Raw genomic sequence first — 17681 nt, 5'->3', positions numbered from 1 at the left:
TTGTTTTGGGGTTTTTTTGTGTGTTTTTTTTTTATAAATAGCCATCTTAATGAGTGTGAAGTGGTATCTCATTGTGATTTTTATTTGCATTTCCCTAATGATTAGTGATATCGAGCATCTTTCATGCTCTTATTGGCATCTGTATATCTTCTTTGGAGACATCTCTATTCAAGTCCTTTGTCCAATTTTTAATTGGAGTGTTTGTTCTCTGTTACTGAGTTGTAGGATTTCTTTGAATATTGTGAATATTAATCCCTCATCAGATACATAATTTGTAAATATGTTTTCCTATTCTTTGGGTTGCCTTTATACTCTGTTGATAGTGTCCTTTGATGTGCATAAGTTTTTAATATCGATTAAGTCCAATTTATGTATTTCTTATTTGTTACCTGTGCTTTTGGTATCATAGCCAATGCTAAATTCACTGTTATGAAACTTTCCCCCTGAGTTTTCTTTGAAGAGTTTTATAGTTTTAGCTCTTACCTTTAGGTCTTTGGTCCACTTTGAATTAATTTTTATAAAGAATCCAGCTTCATTCTTTTGCAGGTGGACATCCAGTTTCCTCAGCATGGTTGTTGAAAATACTGTTCTTTCTCCATTGTATGGTCTTGGCACCCTTGTCAAAAATCACTTGACCATATATGTAAAGATTTATTTCTGGGTTCTCTGTTCTATTCCATTGTTCTATATGTCTTTATGCCAGTACTTCACCATTTTTATTACTATACTATTTAGTAAGTTTTGCAATCAGGAAGTGTTAGACCTCCAACTTTGTTTTTCTTTTTCGTTGTTTTTGCTATTCCATGTGAACTTTAAGATGGATTTTTTCCACTTCTGCAAAAAAAAAAAAAAAATCATTGGAATTTTGATAGGGATTGCATTCAATCTGTAGATTGCTTTGGGTAGTATGGACATTTTAAGAATAAGTCTTCCAATCCGTGAACATGGGCTGTTGTCCCATTTATTTGTGTCTTCTTTTGTTGTATACAATGTTTTGTAGTTTTCAGTGTACAAGTCTTTCACATCCTTGGTTAAGTTTATCCCCAAGTATTTTATTCTTTTTGATGCTATTATAAATGGAATTGTTGTTATACCTTCCTTTTCAGATTGTCCATTGTTAGTATATAGAAATGCAACTGATTTGTTGACTTTGTATCCTGCATTTCTACTGAATTTGTCAGTCCTAACAAGTTTTATTGTAGAATGCAGTTAACTTTCTTTTTAAAAACAGATTTTAATTACCCCTTTAAAAAGTATATAATAAAAAAGTATACAATAAAAACATTATCATTGGCACAAATTTAAGCAAGCCAGGAGAAAGTAGACTAAAAAGTGAAAGCGTACCCTCACCTCCACTCTTTCCCCTTCCCAACCAATCCCATTCTGCTTCCCAAAGGTAACCACCATTAGCACTTTGACATTTGTTCCTCCAGGTTTAGTTTTTGTATATATATTAAGTATATTTTCTAAGTCTATATTTCTCTTCTAGCCTTTTGCAAGAAACAATATCCAAAAATTAACATTTCTAGTTCTTGAAGAATACCACCAGAAACTTCTTGCAATAATGATCAGGATGTGTGTCTCCCATTTTAAAACTACTGATATTCTCTTTCCATTCTTTATTAAAAGAAAGAGAAAGAAATTGATCATTTTTATATTAGTTTAGAAATTGAGTCATTTATTTAAAAATGGCATAAAATGTTAACAGTTATGTTACTGGGAGAAATCCAATTGCAATTACTCAGTTCAAAACTGAGTTCCTTCTAATAGGATCGTTATATATATAAAGACTACCACAGTGATTTTTTTTTTTTGCTTTTAGTTGAAATAGCTCTCTAGTAAAGCTACTTCCAATGCATTGCTTTTTCCATTCTCTTGTTTAGGTAATACAAACACAATTATTACAGTACTGCTGTCTGCTAAGTTCTAATATGTTCACAGGCAAAAAAAAAACACATCTTTTTTCAGCTACATATAGATAAACTGATGAAAAATACAATATTCAATTAGAGATTTAAATATAAAATACCTCCTTTGAAGTAGACACTTTTGAAAAGAAAAAAATGTTTTTTTGAAATAAAAAAATTGTCAATGTTTACCAAAAATATGTATTGCTGTCTTCAAATTGCATTTTTAAATTAAAAATTTAATGTTTAGCACTATGAACAACACTTTCTTGTCAAACTGATGGAAGTTTAAGACATATTTTTCTTTCTTACACTAAAAACACACATTTTATTTCTTAATGTTTTTAATGAGTTGACTGGAAAATTTAATTTCTTTCCAATTTTAAGAATTATTCCCCTACAAAATTTGATTTTATAAATAGGTACATGCAGCAAAATATGTTATCATTTGTTTTTCTAAAGAATAACAAAAAATGTTTACTGAATTCCTTAGAGATAACATTTATCCTGGTTAAAATAATAATATAAAAATACGTACATATGGTTATTTTTTGTTCCTTAAATCATATTTGAATTAAACAATCTCAGTGAAAACAGACAAAAAGGCCAGATGTTATAAAAGTCTGGAGTATTCTCAAATGAAGATTGTAAAACAAAAAGCCAGTAAAGACTTTAAAAGTCATCTGCTCTATTAGTGTAAGCCAGAGTTTCACAACACTTTAGTGTTTGAAAACAAATAGAGTGGTAAAGAATATAAAATGTTCTCTTGTTTCTTTATCAGTTGGAAACAGATACTCAAGAGATTGCTTGCTGTTATCCAGAGTTAATTACTTAGAATATGTGGTTGAAAAGAAAGGTATATTTGCTGAATTTCTTTATTAACAATGCCATCTTCTAAACTGGACCAAGAAAACTATAGTCCTGTTTTGATTTGAAGGTTTTAGGATGTTAGGTATGAGTATTATATGCAACTACTTAAAAGATATACCTGACAACGGAAAAGCAGAAGGTTTCTATTGTTTTAAGCATAAATGATAAATGGAGAAAAAATAAATCAGAATGGACTAAATCTGAAACCAACAAGTGACAAAAGCAAAATGTTGTCATGAATAATGATACCAGAGGCCAAGTTCGCAGACAACGTTATTTCTCTCCATTATTAGACAAATGACACACATAGTACAAGGTAATAGAAGAACCAGAAATGCCCCCTGGGTGTGAACCAGCACAGTGAATGGTGGTCCTGGCCATAGCCGCCATGCTGCAGTGCTTTGCTGGCCTCCTAGCACAGCAGTTTCAGGCACGAGCTGGGCATGGTAATGTGCTACTCTGCTTCCGAGGGGAGAAGGAAAAGTAGTCTCTATTATGAGAGCATGAACCAATGGAAGGGTATGGAAAATTACAACAGCATGGAGATAATGTTGACCTTTATATACCGTCCTTTCGAAGTACATTTAAATAGGATCTGTCACTGCAATCTGGTTAAAAAAGAACTTTTCTAAATTCAAATGTGTGCTACTCAGATTATTAATAGAGTACCTGCATGCTTTAGTAAAAACATTTACTAAAGCCTGAGAGTCCATATGCTCTGCGAAGATGAGTGTCATGGATGCGTAAGACCACTAACTGCTGCTGGTGCTGGGCAAAGGCTGTTTAAAATTTTACGCCTTTATGTTCATTTCTCTTTTCCTCCCCTATTTCTTTTGAGCCTTTTCTATTCTTGAATGACCCCATTGCTTTTGCATCCGTTTGCAAATTAAGGATTCATGGTAATGAAAAAATCCAAAACGGGATGAAAACTTTATATGTATTGAAACTAAAATTTTCAAGATAGTTTCCAAGTTAGCTTAATATTTCGATGCCACGTAAATTTGAACACATTCCCTTTTTTAGGTAGTCATGTGAAAGACTATTTACAAGTTTTCTAGATTCTGCTTGTGATGCATTCATGTTGGGAATGGACGGACCATTGCCACCAATCAATGAACACTAACTTATTCAGCTGTTTGGGGGAAATGTTACTGGGTGTACTTCCTTGAGTTCGTTCCTAGGGTTTTAAATTTATCTTCAGTGAATGTGCACATCTGAACACATTTGAATAAGCCGAGGACTCCATGTGCCTGTGAACAAATTGATTTGGGAGACATAAAGTTGCTACTCCAATCTCTGTTCCATTTTCACCAAGCAAATGTGGTGGGTGGGTGCATGTAAACTCTGTTGGCAGATACTCATTCAGAAAAACATTATATCCTTCCTTCTCCCGCCTTCCAACCCTTCACCTCATGCAGGTTATGACATGGTGCGTGCTGTGCGACCTAATTACAAAATAGGGCACATGTTGCGCCAGAAATGTATTAATCCTGGCTTTGTGGACTTTACCACCTACACTTCGAAACTGGAGGTGGACTCTATGCCTTGAAAGAATTAAGCCCTGCCTGTAAGACTCAAATTCTCCTCGCTTGTGTTTTCTGCAAATTGCACTGACATTTGGCATTTATTAGTAACATATTAGAGTCCTCCGGTATTTTTCTGCTCCATGTTCTAAAGAATTCTTGTGTTTATGCTGGTGCCATTCTGTGCACCACATTATGTTTTAATGACATTTTTTTATTGCCCAGAAATTTACTATAACCATTTCCTTTTTCCTTTTTTAAGGTTTGAACAGGCATTTATTACCAGTTTGATCAGTAGTATGGTAAAAACAAAAGACAGTTATTTTTGGATAGCCCTTCAAGACCAAAATGACACAGGAGAATATACATGGAGGACAGCAGGGCAGACATCTGAGCCGGTGCAGTTCACACACTGGAATGCACATCAGCCCCGTGAGTAAAGGAACAGTGACACCATTTCTCCCTCCTGTTTTTTTGCCCCAAATTCCTTTCACCCCTTGGTCCACCTCCTTTGATTCTTCCTTAATGTTTCCTTAATGCCTAAATCAATTAAAACAATTACCACAGGTTCTCAGAGGATGACACATAGCTGGTCATTTTTAAAAATATAATCCATATGAGTCATGTGACATGTTCAAGGTATAAATCCATTGCTCAAGACCACACATGTCTTTATTAGCCCAAGTCTACTTTCTCCCTCCTAAATTCTTTCCAATAATACCAGGATAGTTTGTGATAATTCACAGTGAATGGGCACATGTGGGCACATCTAATCAGTTCTGCCACTGCCATGTGTCTTTGCTGAGGAATGATGACCCATTACTTAGGTAACATTCTTGTTCGTCCCTCTCCTCCATGGACTTCTGTGTTACCTTAACAGGATTCCAGAGTTACAGCTCTGTTCGTTCACCCTTATGAGCTCAGCTCTGGATCCCCAAGCATGCAACTGTGCCAGGTTAGCCAGTTCCTGAGAAGCTAATGGCTTTAGCCACAACCTACACTAGAACCAGTCCCGTGGAACAAGTTTTTAGCCCTTGTGTTAAGCTTAAGACACCAACCTAGACCTAACACCTCTTTGCTTCAAAGAGAATTTCTGTTCGAATGCCTTGATCTCTTTCTTGCCTTTGGATCTCAATCAGGGCTACTCCAACAGATGACAGGCAGCAGGTTACCGCTAAATTTTTATCTAGAGGAAATGGATTAGAGACCTCAGGTGCTTCCCTGAGGAAAGATAAATATTATTATAATATGATAATTATTATATATCAAACATACAATTAGTCAAAAGATTAATTGTACTAATTATAAGACAGAGATTGTAGAAGAGAATCAAAAACAAGATCCAGCTATATGCTGTCCACAAGAAACCCATTTTAAATATAAAGACACATATAGATTAAAAGTAAAGGGATGGAGAAAAATATACCATTGTAACATTAATTAAAAGAAAATAGGAAGAGCTATATTAATTTCAGAAAGAATAGACTTCAGAGCAAGGAAATTTTTCAGGGATAAAAAGGATATTACATAATGATAAAAGAGTCAGTAGTCTAAGATATAACAGTTCTTAATGTGTATGGACCTAACAACAGTGTCAAATACGTGAGGGAAAACTGATAGAACTGCAAGGAGAAACAGATGAATTTACTATTATAGTTGGAGATTTTTAACATTTCTCTACCAGAAATGGACAGATCTAATAGGCAGAAAATTAGTAAGGATAATGCTGAACTCAACAGTGCCATCAATCAACTGGATATAACTGACATCTATAGACTATTTCATCCAACAACAGCAGATTACACATTCTTCTCAAGCTCATGTGGAACATTCACCTAGATAGATCACACTCTGGGCCATAAAACACACCTTTCCAAATTTAAAAGAATAGAAATCACACTATCTGCTCAGGCCACAGTGGAATTAAACTAGCAATCAATAACAAAACGATAGCTGGAAAATCCCCAAATACTTGTATATTAAACAATAACTTCTAAATAACATATAGGTCAAAAAACAAATCCCAAAGTAAATTTTAAAATATTTTAAACTAAATGAAAATAAATTACTATTTATCAAAATTTGTGAGATGCAGAGAAAGCAGTGCTTAGAGGGAAATTTGTAGCACAGAGTGCATATATTAGAAAAAAAATCTAAAAGCAATAATCTAAGCTTCCACCTTAGGAAATAGAAAAAGAAGAACAAATTAAATTCATAGTAAGCAGAAAAAAGAAATAATAACAATTAGAGCTGATATCAATGAAACTGAAACCTGGAAATCAATAAAAAAAAAACAATAAAACCAAAAGTTGATTCTTTGAAAATATTAATTAAATCGATAAGCCTCTAGCCAGGCTCACTAAGAAAAAAGAGAGAAGACACAAATTACTAAAATTATAAATGAAAGAAGGCACATCACTACAGATCCCATGGACACTGAAAGAATAATAAAAGAATATTATGTTCAACTCAAACCTTACACCCTTCACAAGAATTAACTCAAAATGTATCAATTAACTCAAAATGTATCATAGGCTTAAATATAAAATGTAAAGCTATAATTCTCCCAGAGTAAAACATAATAAAAAACCTAGATGACCTTGAATATGGCAAGGACTTTTTAGATACAACACTAAAGGCACAATCCATGAAAGAAATAATTGATGAGCTGCACCTCATTAAAACTAAAATCTTCTGGGGCCGGCCCGGTGGCTCAGGTGGTTAGAGCTCCGTGCTCCTAACTCCGAAGGCTGCTGGTTCGATTCCCACATGGGCCAGTGGGCTCTCAACCACAAGGTTGCCAGTTCAATTCCTCGAGTCCCGCAAGGGGGCAGCGCCCCCTGCAACTAAAATTGAACATGGCACCTTGAACTGAGCTACCGCTGAGCTCCCGGATGGCTCAGTTGGTTGGAGCGTGTCCTCTGAACCACAAGGTGGCCAGTTCGACTCCCGCAAGGGATGGTGGGCTGTGCCCCCTGCAACTAGCAACGGCAACTGGACCTGGAGCTGAGCTGTGCCCTCCACAACTAAGACTGAAAAGACAACAACTTGAAGCTGAACAGCACCCTCCACAACTAAGATTGAAAGGACAACAACTTGACTTAAAATAAAGAAAAAAAAAAAAAAAGAAAATGCCTCATAGATTAAAAAAAAAAAAAAAAAAACAAAACTAAAATCTTCTGCTCTGAGAAAAATGGTGTCGTGAGAATGAGAAAACAAGACATAGACCAGAAGGAAATATTTGCCAAAACCACACATGATAAAAGATGTGTATATCCTAAATATACAAAAAACTCTTAAAACTCAACAAGAAAATGAAGAACCCAGTGTAAAAATGGACAAAAGACCTTAGACAGAGAAGATATATAGATAGCAAGTAAACATATGAAAATGTGTTCAAGATCATATGCCATTAGGAGATTGCAGGTCAAAACAACAATGAGATATCACTATACACCTCCTAGAATGACCAAAATCCAAAACACTGACAACACCAAATGCCAACTAGCATGCTGAGCAACAGGAATGCCTCATACATTGCTGGTGGGAATGCCAAATGGTACAGCCATTTTGGAAGACAGTTTGGAGATATATACAAAGCTAAGCATATTCTTACCATATGATCCAGCAATCACACTCCTTGATATTTATCCAAATGAATTAGAAACACATTCACACAAAAACCCATACTTGGATTTTTATAGCTTTCTTCATAATTGCCAAAACGGGTAAGCAATCAAGATGTCCTTCAGTAGGTGAATGGATAAATAAACTATGGCCTATATAGACAATGGAATATTATTCGGTGCTAAAAAGAAATGAGCTATTAAACCATGAAAAGACATGGAGGAAACTTAAATGCATATTACTAAGGGAAAGAAGCCAATCTGAAAAGGCTACATGCTGTTTGATTTCAACCACATGACCTTCTAGAAAAGGCAAAACTATGGGGGCAATAAAAAGATTAGTGGTTGACAGGGGTTAGTGAGGAAGGATAAGTGAATAGTCAGAGCACAGAGAATTTTTCAGGCAGTGAAACTATTCCATATGATACTACAGTGGTAGATATATCATTATATCTTTATCCAAACCTATAGAATGTTCAACACCATGAGTGAACCCTAATTTAAACCATGGTCTTTGGGTGATAATAATGTGTCAATACAGGTTCACCGATTTTAACAAAAATGTACCATTGCAGTAGGGGATGTCAATAGAGGGAGAGGTTTTGTGTATGTGGAGGCAGGGGGCATAAGGAAAGTCTATACTTTCCACTCAATTTTCCTATGAACTTAAAATGCTCTAAAATACATATTTTATTACTGTTTTAAACACTGTACTTTTTAAAGATGTATGCAAGGTGAACTTAAGACAAATTAGGTTTTTTTGTGCGTAAGCATTAGTTTAGGAAATTTGTATAGAAACTGGTAATTTTCCATAGTTCTAAATAAGAGACATCCCAGTTCACTCAATAAACAACCTCCTTATTCTTCAGATCTATGAATATTATTAAAATGCAGAGAATAGTAAAGTTCTATGTCACACTTTTACTGAAAAGAAAGAAACAACTCAGGTATCATTTCTAATATACTTTGGAATTTTGTTAAGAATGTCTATACCTGTCAAAATAAATTAATACATTTTGAGTAGATAAAATTCTTGGTTTTTAATGTTCCCTACCTTGAGGCATATTTGGATGTCTAAAAACTGAAATTGAAGCAGAGCTCCTTGTCATTCATAAATTTCTGCTGTAATTTATTTGAGTGGCACTACTCTTTTTCTCTTTTCCCTGAAGCAAAAATAATACCGTGATGCTCAGTTTGGCTGCTCATGCTGATTGACATTGACTAAATTGTCTCTGAATAAGATGAAAATGTAAATCTTTTTTCTTTTTTTTAAAGAAAATAGCAAAATAAAGGCCCCTGTGTTTCCTTTTTTCTTTTAAATTGCAGTTAGCAGAAACACCATCCTAAATCACATTTTTTCCTGCCTGTCACAAAAAAAAAAAAAAAAAAAAAAAAAATCCATTAGCTTAGTCCTCATGTCAGAATCTTAATCCAGCCCAGACTGACTATATAAATTGACCCTTGAACAGGAAGGCTGCAGCTTTTCATAAACTCGGCCAAGACTCTCTCCTTATGTCATACCATCAAAATACTCAATCTGTGGTGGAATCATAGTTCTGCCATTTTTTCAACTTTATATTATGTTCTCCAAATAGTATAATGAACCACCATATACCTGTCACCAATGTCATCAATTATCAATTCATGGTCAATCTTGTTCCATCTATACCCTCACCCACTTGCCACATTTCACATATTGTTTCACAGCAAATCCCAGACATTATATTGTTCCATCCATAAATATTTTTTATTACCTCTAAAAGATAAAGATTCCCTTTTTTTAAAACATGAATACCATTATCACACCTAAAAGTAATGAACTATAATTCACAAAAACTTCAGTTAATGCTCAAATTTCTAAATGACTCATAGGTGTTACATAATGTATTTTACAGTTTGTTTGAATCGGGATCCAAAAAAGGTTCACACACTGCAATTAGTTGATAAATCTCCTAAAATCTCTAGGTTTCCCTCTTCCTTGCCCCTGCATTTTATTTTTTTATTTGTTGATGCAAATGGGTTATTTGTGCTGTAGAGTTTCCTATGTTCTGGACGTTTTTGATTGTATCTCCATATGTTTTTAATGTGTTACTCTACTTCTTTTTTTTTTCCATAAAATTGACATGTTCATTTTTAAAAAGTTAGAATCAGAGGTCTGACTCAATTCAAATTTTCTTATCTTTTCTGGAAAGAACATTTCCTAGGTAGTTAGTTGTATGTTCTCTTTGGAAGCATATATTGTCTAATTTTCTCACTTTTTGCAATGTTGGCAGCCATTAATGATCACTTCCTAGAGCCATTGATTCATGAACAGTTTTTTTCTTCATAGCTGGGGCAGTATATTTTTATAAAGATATAATTTCTTTCAATTAATTTTTGGTTACTTTGTGATACAGTTTTTATAGGAAAAGCAGAATAAATGCCTAATTCTTTCCTTTTACTAGTTTTTTTAAATGATTATTTGTTTATTAGCATCCTGCAACAGTGACCAAACAGGTTTTTGGTTTTTTTAGTATTACTATGAAGTAAGGGTTGTAAATATATTTCATGTGTTTTAATCCACTACAATTATTATCCTTTTTAATGAAAATGAAAATCTCAGGCACTACCTCCTGAGTCCTTTTAATGTAACACGAGCAGCCTTTGATAGCTTCCCTGCTATCTGGTATGACAAGATGTACGTTTCTCCTCTAGACCTAGAAACATCCATTTTATGGATGCCTGGTTCGTCTTAATGTGAAATGGCATTGTTTTAATATCACAATCCAGGCATAGGAGTGCTCATTGCTTGTTGGTTTGTTATTGTTTCTAGGCCATTTCAATGAACAGAGCTAGAAAAATATGTGTGTGTGTGTGTGTGTGTGTGTGTGTGTGTGTGTAAGATGAAATACTTCTGGAGTTCAAACAGAAACTTCCAATTTGAATGCAGGACTATAAGGTTTTTGCTTAACCCATCTTATATCTGTATTTCTTTTCTTTCATGCCCAAATTCCGTGTTCTCAGAACGTTAGGAAACTCGCCTATTTTTATTTAAAAAACAACAACAAAGAGACTCTTTGGAACTTGGTATTTTGAGAGAAATAATTATTCGGGTAAAACAGTAAATACAGTTTTGATCCTTACTAACTAGTGCCACTGATAAAAGGGGAAATGATATACAGGGCCTTTTTCATTTAGGGAGAGGCTAATGCATAGAAACTAAAATGTACCTTGTACGTAGATTAAAGAGTCAATATAAATGGATTCTACTCAATGGTGAAAAAAGAAAAACAGAACAACAGATGAGTACGTACTTGTCAAGACAGTCAAAAGTGTTAGAGTTTCATAGCTATCTGTACAGAGAAAAAGAAACACTTTGAAATCACTATTTTGCCTCCATCCCTAACTCAGGCTCAGGTTTGGGTTTCTAGAGCTAGGGACCACTGCAGAAAAGGCATCTGTCACTCATACTTCCCCAATTGTCCCAAGTCAGTGGAAATCTTCTGCCAGTGACAAGAAAAAAGAACGGGATCGCAGCCAGACCTGTTTCCTTGAGAGTGCCCTACTCAGCGTGAGGAGTAATAAGAAAAAGCCTGTCCAGCCAGCAGCGAGATAGACCAATCAACAACATTAAGGCTCATCAGAGTTTTGAAATGAACCATGACATAAATGAGGACAAACTGAGCCTCATTTCTGAGCACCCAATGGTGCTTTGTGTAATCTTTTCATAATAATACGAGTAACTGTTATACAAGGTAAAGATGTGATAATAGATCGTCAAGCATGTGCTGTAGCCACACGAAGGAGAAAACATGACCAGGGAAATGACCGAGCTCCATGGAAATGGAGGCACATTATTTGAGGGGATTATTTAATCATTCATTAAACAAGTATTAATATTTGAGTGTCCGCCTACTCTGTACGTTTAGCATTGCTTCATACTAGATTCAAGTAAATCTGCTTTCAATTTCTAGATCAAATCCTCACTAAGTATGTGGCCTTAGGCAAGTTGCTAAGCTTCTACGCCTCCGTTTTTCCATTTGTAAACTGTAGATACTCATATCCATCTGCCTCCAGTAGTTTTTGAAGTTCAACACGGAAAAGACCATATAAAATGCCTAGCACGGTATCTGGCAGATATACAGCACTCCTGAAAATCTCACCTTCCCTACCCCAATAGCTTCACTTTTCCCCATGGAGAAGGAAGGTGGGTAGGGCAGAGGACTTCAAAGGTAAGGATGTGAATAGGTTCTTAGCAGAGAATGAGAAAATAACTAGACAGACTCAAGTAAAATAATTGTCTAGCGACTCTGAAGGCTCAGCTACAGTTCCCTCCTGGCCCTGAGGCCAAAAATAGATTTTGTTTTCAGGTATCTGGCAAGAGAGTTGGAAGGTAGAGGCTTTCCCAGCTCAGTTCATCTCAGACGGTTAGATAGCTTTGCAAAATGGAAGAGACTAGAATTGTGAATTGAAATATCTTAATTGACTGAAAGCCCGTTCATTTTGATGGAGAGAGTGAAAAGGGGTAGAGGGAGGAAAAGGCAGGTAAGGAGAACTACCTTAAATGTGAGATTTACCGCTGTGGAATAGGTTGATCGTTTTTCTTCTCCAATGGGAAATGAGTTATCAAATTTGAAAATAATTTCTCTGGGAGAACACCCTACCCTTGTTATTTGGCTTTGCAAGCACCCCCACAATAGAGGATTATAAATTCGGTTTATATCTCCTGCAGCCCAGTCTCCCTTTATTACACTGCTTCACTGCTTCTTTGAGGCTGAGATTCCAAAATTTGGGTCAAATGTTCCATTAAGTTAACCACTTTAGAATACCAATAACACTCCTGCAGCACTTCTCATCTTCATAGCTGGCCACAAACATCTCCTCCACTAATGAAGATGAGTTGAATATCTATAGTATCTAAAACCAAAGCTATTTAATCATTGTCTGATGTGGGAAAGTAAGACAAAATGCAAGACCAACAAAAAAGTGTGTTACTTTTAAACTTGCTGATTCAAGCTTTTAAAAAATTCTTTGAATGTGCAGGCAGAACTCATGCTACACAGTCCCAGCTTTTGTAATGAAAACAGCCAAAATAAGAATAGAACTAACATCTTAGGGGTGGTTTTTAGCCCTTCATATCTTTCAGCATGCTTTCAAATGCATCATGTCATTGCTTTTCATGCAAACCCAAGAGAAGAAAATGGGTTAGTATCCTCATATTTTAAATAAGCTCTTTTGTGATTAATATAACCTGTTCGAGTTTCAGGTTACTAAATATTTGTGCTGGGACTGGAACCCCAGACTTCAGGCTCTAAATCAAAGGCTGCTGGAAAGGGAAGGATTGGGAATCAGGTGGGAGTGCATGGTTTCCCTTCTCTTTCGACCAGAGCAACTCCATTAGTATATTACGTTTTGAGCTTCCACATGGATTTCTACAGTTCAATTTTAATAGAACTTCATCACACAGATCATACAGCATCTCTGTTGTTCACAACCCCGCCGGATTGTGAGCTGCATTTCAAAAGTACATTCAACAGGACTGCCAAGCTCCATTCATGGCAAGTTGCAGTTGCATGCTATAATCTCTCCCCCTTCCCTGTCCCGCAAACCTCCATCTTTAACACTAACCAGCTGTTCTGTTCAGTGGAACTAACTGATGGCCTTTGTCTGGACCAACTCTCCCTTGACTTTCTTTTCTTCGGAATGAGTCATACTAATTGTGTTTCCTCGTTTAGGACTAGTCATTTTCACCGTTGTGGCTCTCTGATGCATCAGTGCGCATGTGCACACAGGACTGTGACCTTCTTGTGGATGGGAACTGTCTTCTCCCTGTGATATCCAGTGTGAACCCAGGATTGTTGAAGACACAAGAACTTGTTCTTTAGCTCCCGTATTCCTTCTCTATTTCACAAACTTCTCCATTCCTTTAGGAGAGGCTCTTTGTACATCTTATCTGTCTTTTTACTTCTCTCATTCTTCATTTTCCCTCTCGTTAGTCTTTCTGTCAGCATAAAACAACCAAAACATGGCTGACAAGGATAATGCCAGTTACCGTGTACGTAAAAAAAAACACCAAAAAAATGAAACCATTACTGCTGAAGGGAAATTAAGAAAGACAAATATCCAGTACCAAGTGACTATATTTTAAAAGTGCCTTTAGGTCTAGAATCATCACAAGTCAGCTATCATCACTTGCTCTTTCTAAGTACCCCTTGAAAACTCTTCTCCCTCCCATCCTGCAAAACTCAGCTCAGATGTCAATTCCTGCAAATCCTTTATTGACATCCCCAGGCAGATTCCATGTCCGTCTGAAGTCTCCCACAGAGATTTGAACATACACATTGTTACTATAGCACTTTACAAATTCTATTTCTTGCAATTAATAAGTTCACACTAAACTAAGAGTTGGGGTTTTTTTGTTTTGTTTTGTGCTGTCCTTCTATCTCTAGCAGCTAATATACAGCCTAGCCTTGTATATAGATGTAGATGCACATTTTTTTGTTTTGTTTTTGTTGAATGTTGATTTAGTGAATTAGATGATTACTCTGGATTCGAGAAAACAAGAAGCTCATTCTTTCCAATTTTTATTTTACTTTTGGAATTGTTTTCTACTATTCGCTGAAATCTGAAGTTTGTTTTTTAGGTGTCTGAAGAATTGTACAGATTTGGTGATAAACTTGAGGATCTTAACTCAACTTAGATATTGTTTCTATGGAAAAATGTTTTACTTGCCAAAGTGTTCAAACATGCAGAAAAGAATAAAACGGAGCTTTGTCCATAACTAGATGGCCGTTCCCTTTTCCTTGATGTCTTTCCCCACTCCTGTCCCCAGAGTTTCACCCCATTTGGAATTTATCTCATCCTTCTACTTTCACATGGTTTACAGCTTGGTTTTCTGCTGTGTACCTTGCGACTACCTTGAATCCATCACTTACGTATTTTTTTCCTGTTGAATCTATTTCTCAGAAGATATGTACTATGCAGTTTTCATTGTGGATTTTTCACAATGGGGTTTCACAGTATATAGTGTACAGGGTAGGTGCTCAAGAAATGATGAGTTAAACTTTTTCCCGCACAGTTAAAAAGCTCAATAATTCAAAGTAGAGGGATGTTGGTGTTTGATGAGATATAGGAAATATTTCAATTTCAAGTTGGAACTGCTCCTAGTTTCCCATCATTTGCCATCTGAGCTCAAAGTGTCCAAATTTCAAGCTTCACAGTTTCTCTTCTCTCACTTTCCCATCTTCTATTCTTTTCTCTAGAGAGGAAGAGAAATGAGACGACCATGCCAATAAAGCACCCTTTTTCATCTTTACTGTTCTTGTCTGGGTGCTTTATTGTAAGATGTCAATTATTCAACACTCTAAAGAGCTGTCTTCAGAGCACAAAATACTCTAGTTATCTGGTATTAAAAGTGTTGTTTTCCGCTTTTAGGCTACAGTGGTGGCTGTGTTGTCATGAGAGGAAGGAGTCCACCTGGCCGCTGGGAAGTGAAGGACTGTAGACACTTTAAGGCCATGTCCCTGTGCAAACAGCCGGTGGTAAATTGGGAGAAAACTGAGCGTAAAGAGAGATGGCCCTTTCACCCCTGCTATTTGGACTGGGAGTCAAAGCCTGGCCTGGCCAGCTGTTTCAAGGTGATGCCAAGGGCATTCTCAATGGGACCAACATTATTTCAACTTTGTCCATGTATCCCAAATTATTTTAGTCCAGAACAGTGCCTGGCACACAGCAGGTGCTTAATTCATATTTATTGACTGTCTCTATCCTTTCAGTTATATTCCAAAATGATGTTTTAGCCAAGAGATTGAGATATCCCCGGTGACACTGAAATCCTCCTCATGAAGATTGATTCACAGTCTGAATCAATACTGTTCTTATTGAATATACAAATGAATGAGGCAGACACTCATTGGGTATGAAAATGGTGCAATTTCATATCATGTGTAAGCAAATGAATAAAGTCCTTCTTATGGAATAATACCATTTTCCTGCTAAGGATAGCTTTTGCTGCTTGCCAGATACCTGAAGATCAAAAAATTATTAATTTAATATATATAGTTGATGTGTGTGTATATATAATATATATGGGAAGAACTGTCTTTTTGCAAATCAACTGTAGATCTTAGGTTTAAATCAGTACCTATAATCTTCATGTCAGAAATACATTTTAAAAAATATAATGGGTTTTTTTTGTTGGTTTAATCGTTGGTTCATTTTGTAATTAGTGATTTCCAAAATGATGGGAGAAAGTTATTCTCTGGTACACAAGCACGTGTAAACTGAATGAAGTTAGCTTCTATCTCTAGAGATATTGAAGTCTCATAGATGGTGTGAAACACCTGTGAATGTACTCAATTTAAATGTACAGGTATAGAAACCTCCATTAAATTCATGGAATAACAGGCCCAGAGTTTTGACAGAGTAAGTCAAACCTTAGAAATGAGTAAGCTGAGGCTAGTGAGATGAAGTAATTTACCTAAGATCACAACTATTTATTGACAAAGTTGGAATAAATCTCGGATTTTGGGACTCCCAGTCCAGTGCTTTTCTGTACTATATATCACCCTGATATGTCAACAAATGTATGGTGTATTTAATGGGCATGGTAGTAGGATTTATTAATTTAAAGTGATTTGAGAAAAGATTCCCAGAGGAGGCAAGTTTTGACATATAATTTAAAAGATGGAAAGGCTGTGCTATGGTCCACAGGACTGGGAAACCTATTCATTCTGGTCTCAGCAAATCAGAGCATGGTGAAGGTTGGCTCCAGAAGCTCAGGCTTCGTGTTGGGCCATTAAGCATGAGGACAGTGCAGAGGCCCAGGACCGGGAGCTCTGGGTATTTTGTCCCTCACTCTTAATCTTAAAGTCCAAAGCAGACTCTACATTTCACTGACTTCTTCCTGCTACTGTAAGGACAGCCGAAATGAGGACAGAATTTAGGCACAGTTAAGACGCAAAGACCCTAGAAATATACCTGCCCTAGGTGCCAGGTCTCATTTCTCATGAGTCAGCCAGATTCATGATCATTCAGCCAATTCTAATTTGTCTGAAGGCAGTCTGTTGGGATGGAAATTCATGGACCCTGGAAGCAAGGAATATTGGGTCTAATCCTAACTCTGCTGGTTGGTAGCTGTGTGACCTGAAATTTGTAAACTGTCTTAGCCTGACTCTCCTCATCGCTTGAGAAACATTTATTAAGGGACTCATATATGCCAGTTCAGGAAATGTAGGAGAAAAAGAACAAAGAATCCTCAAGGAGCTCATTGATAAAACCGTTTATCATATCCTCCTCATAAATTTGTTTTGAGGATAAAATGAGATAATAGTTTTATAATGACTATACACATTCTATCTAGTTCAGTAAGTGTTATTTCTCCCTACTGGGTCAAGCTTTTAATAAAGAATAATGACAACAATTACATTACTATTATTTTCTTGCCTATAATTAAACAGCCTTACGTTATGTGTGACAATGTCAACTTTTTTTTTTTTTTTTACTATACAGGTATTTCATAGTGAAAAAATCTTGATGAAAAGAACGTGGAGAGAAGCTGAAGTGTTTTGTGCAGAATTTGGAGCTCATCTTGCAAGCTTTGCCCATATTGAGGAAGAGGATTTTGTGAATGAGCTTTTACATTCAAAATTCAATCGGTAAATACTTATTAATTTTGAAAAGATTGCAATGAAATATTTCGTCCCCCAGTAATGGCTACTTAGGAACGAGTATCCCAAATATTTGTTTAAAATCTCAAGTATTTGTTTCAAGCTTAC

At 35.9% G+C, this 17681-nt stretch overlaps 1 protein-coding gene across 1 annotated transcript in view; it reads left to right on the top strand.

Moving 5' to 3' along the window:
• Positions 1-17681, top strand: part of PLA2R1 (phospholipase A2 receptor 1) — a 103435-nt gene that overhangs the window by 44015 nt on the left and 41739 nt on the right. The window contains exons 11-13 of the mRNA XM_019727258.3: positions 4563-4732; positions 15340-15542; positions 17416-17561. Of these exons, the coding sequence (XP_019582817.3) occupies positions 4563-4732; positions 15340-15542; positions 17416-17561 (519 nt within the window). The remainder of the gene's footprint in view (positions 1-4562; positions 4733-15339; positions 15543-17415; positions 17562-17681) is intronic.

Source organism: Rhinolophus sinicus, chromosome 17 (assembly GCF_057876585.1).
Source record: "Rhinolophus sinicus isolate RSI-liver-muscle chromosome 17, RSI-T2T, whole genome shotgun sequence".
NCBI classification, from domain to species: Eukaryota; Metazoa; Chordata; class Mammalia; order Chiroptera; family Rhinolophidae; genus Rhinolophus; species Rhinolophus sinicus.
Note: the sequence above shows the minus strand (reverse complement) of the source record. Positions and strands in the feature narration are given on the sequence as shown.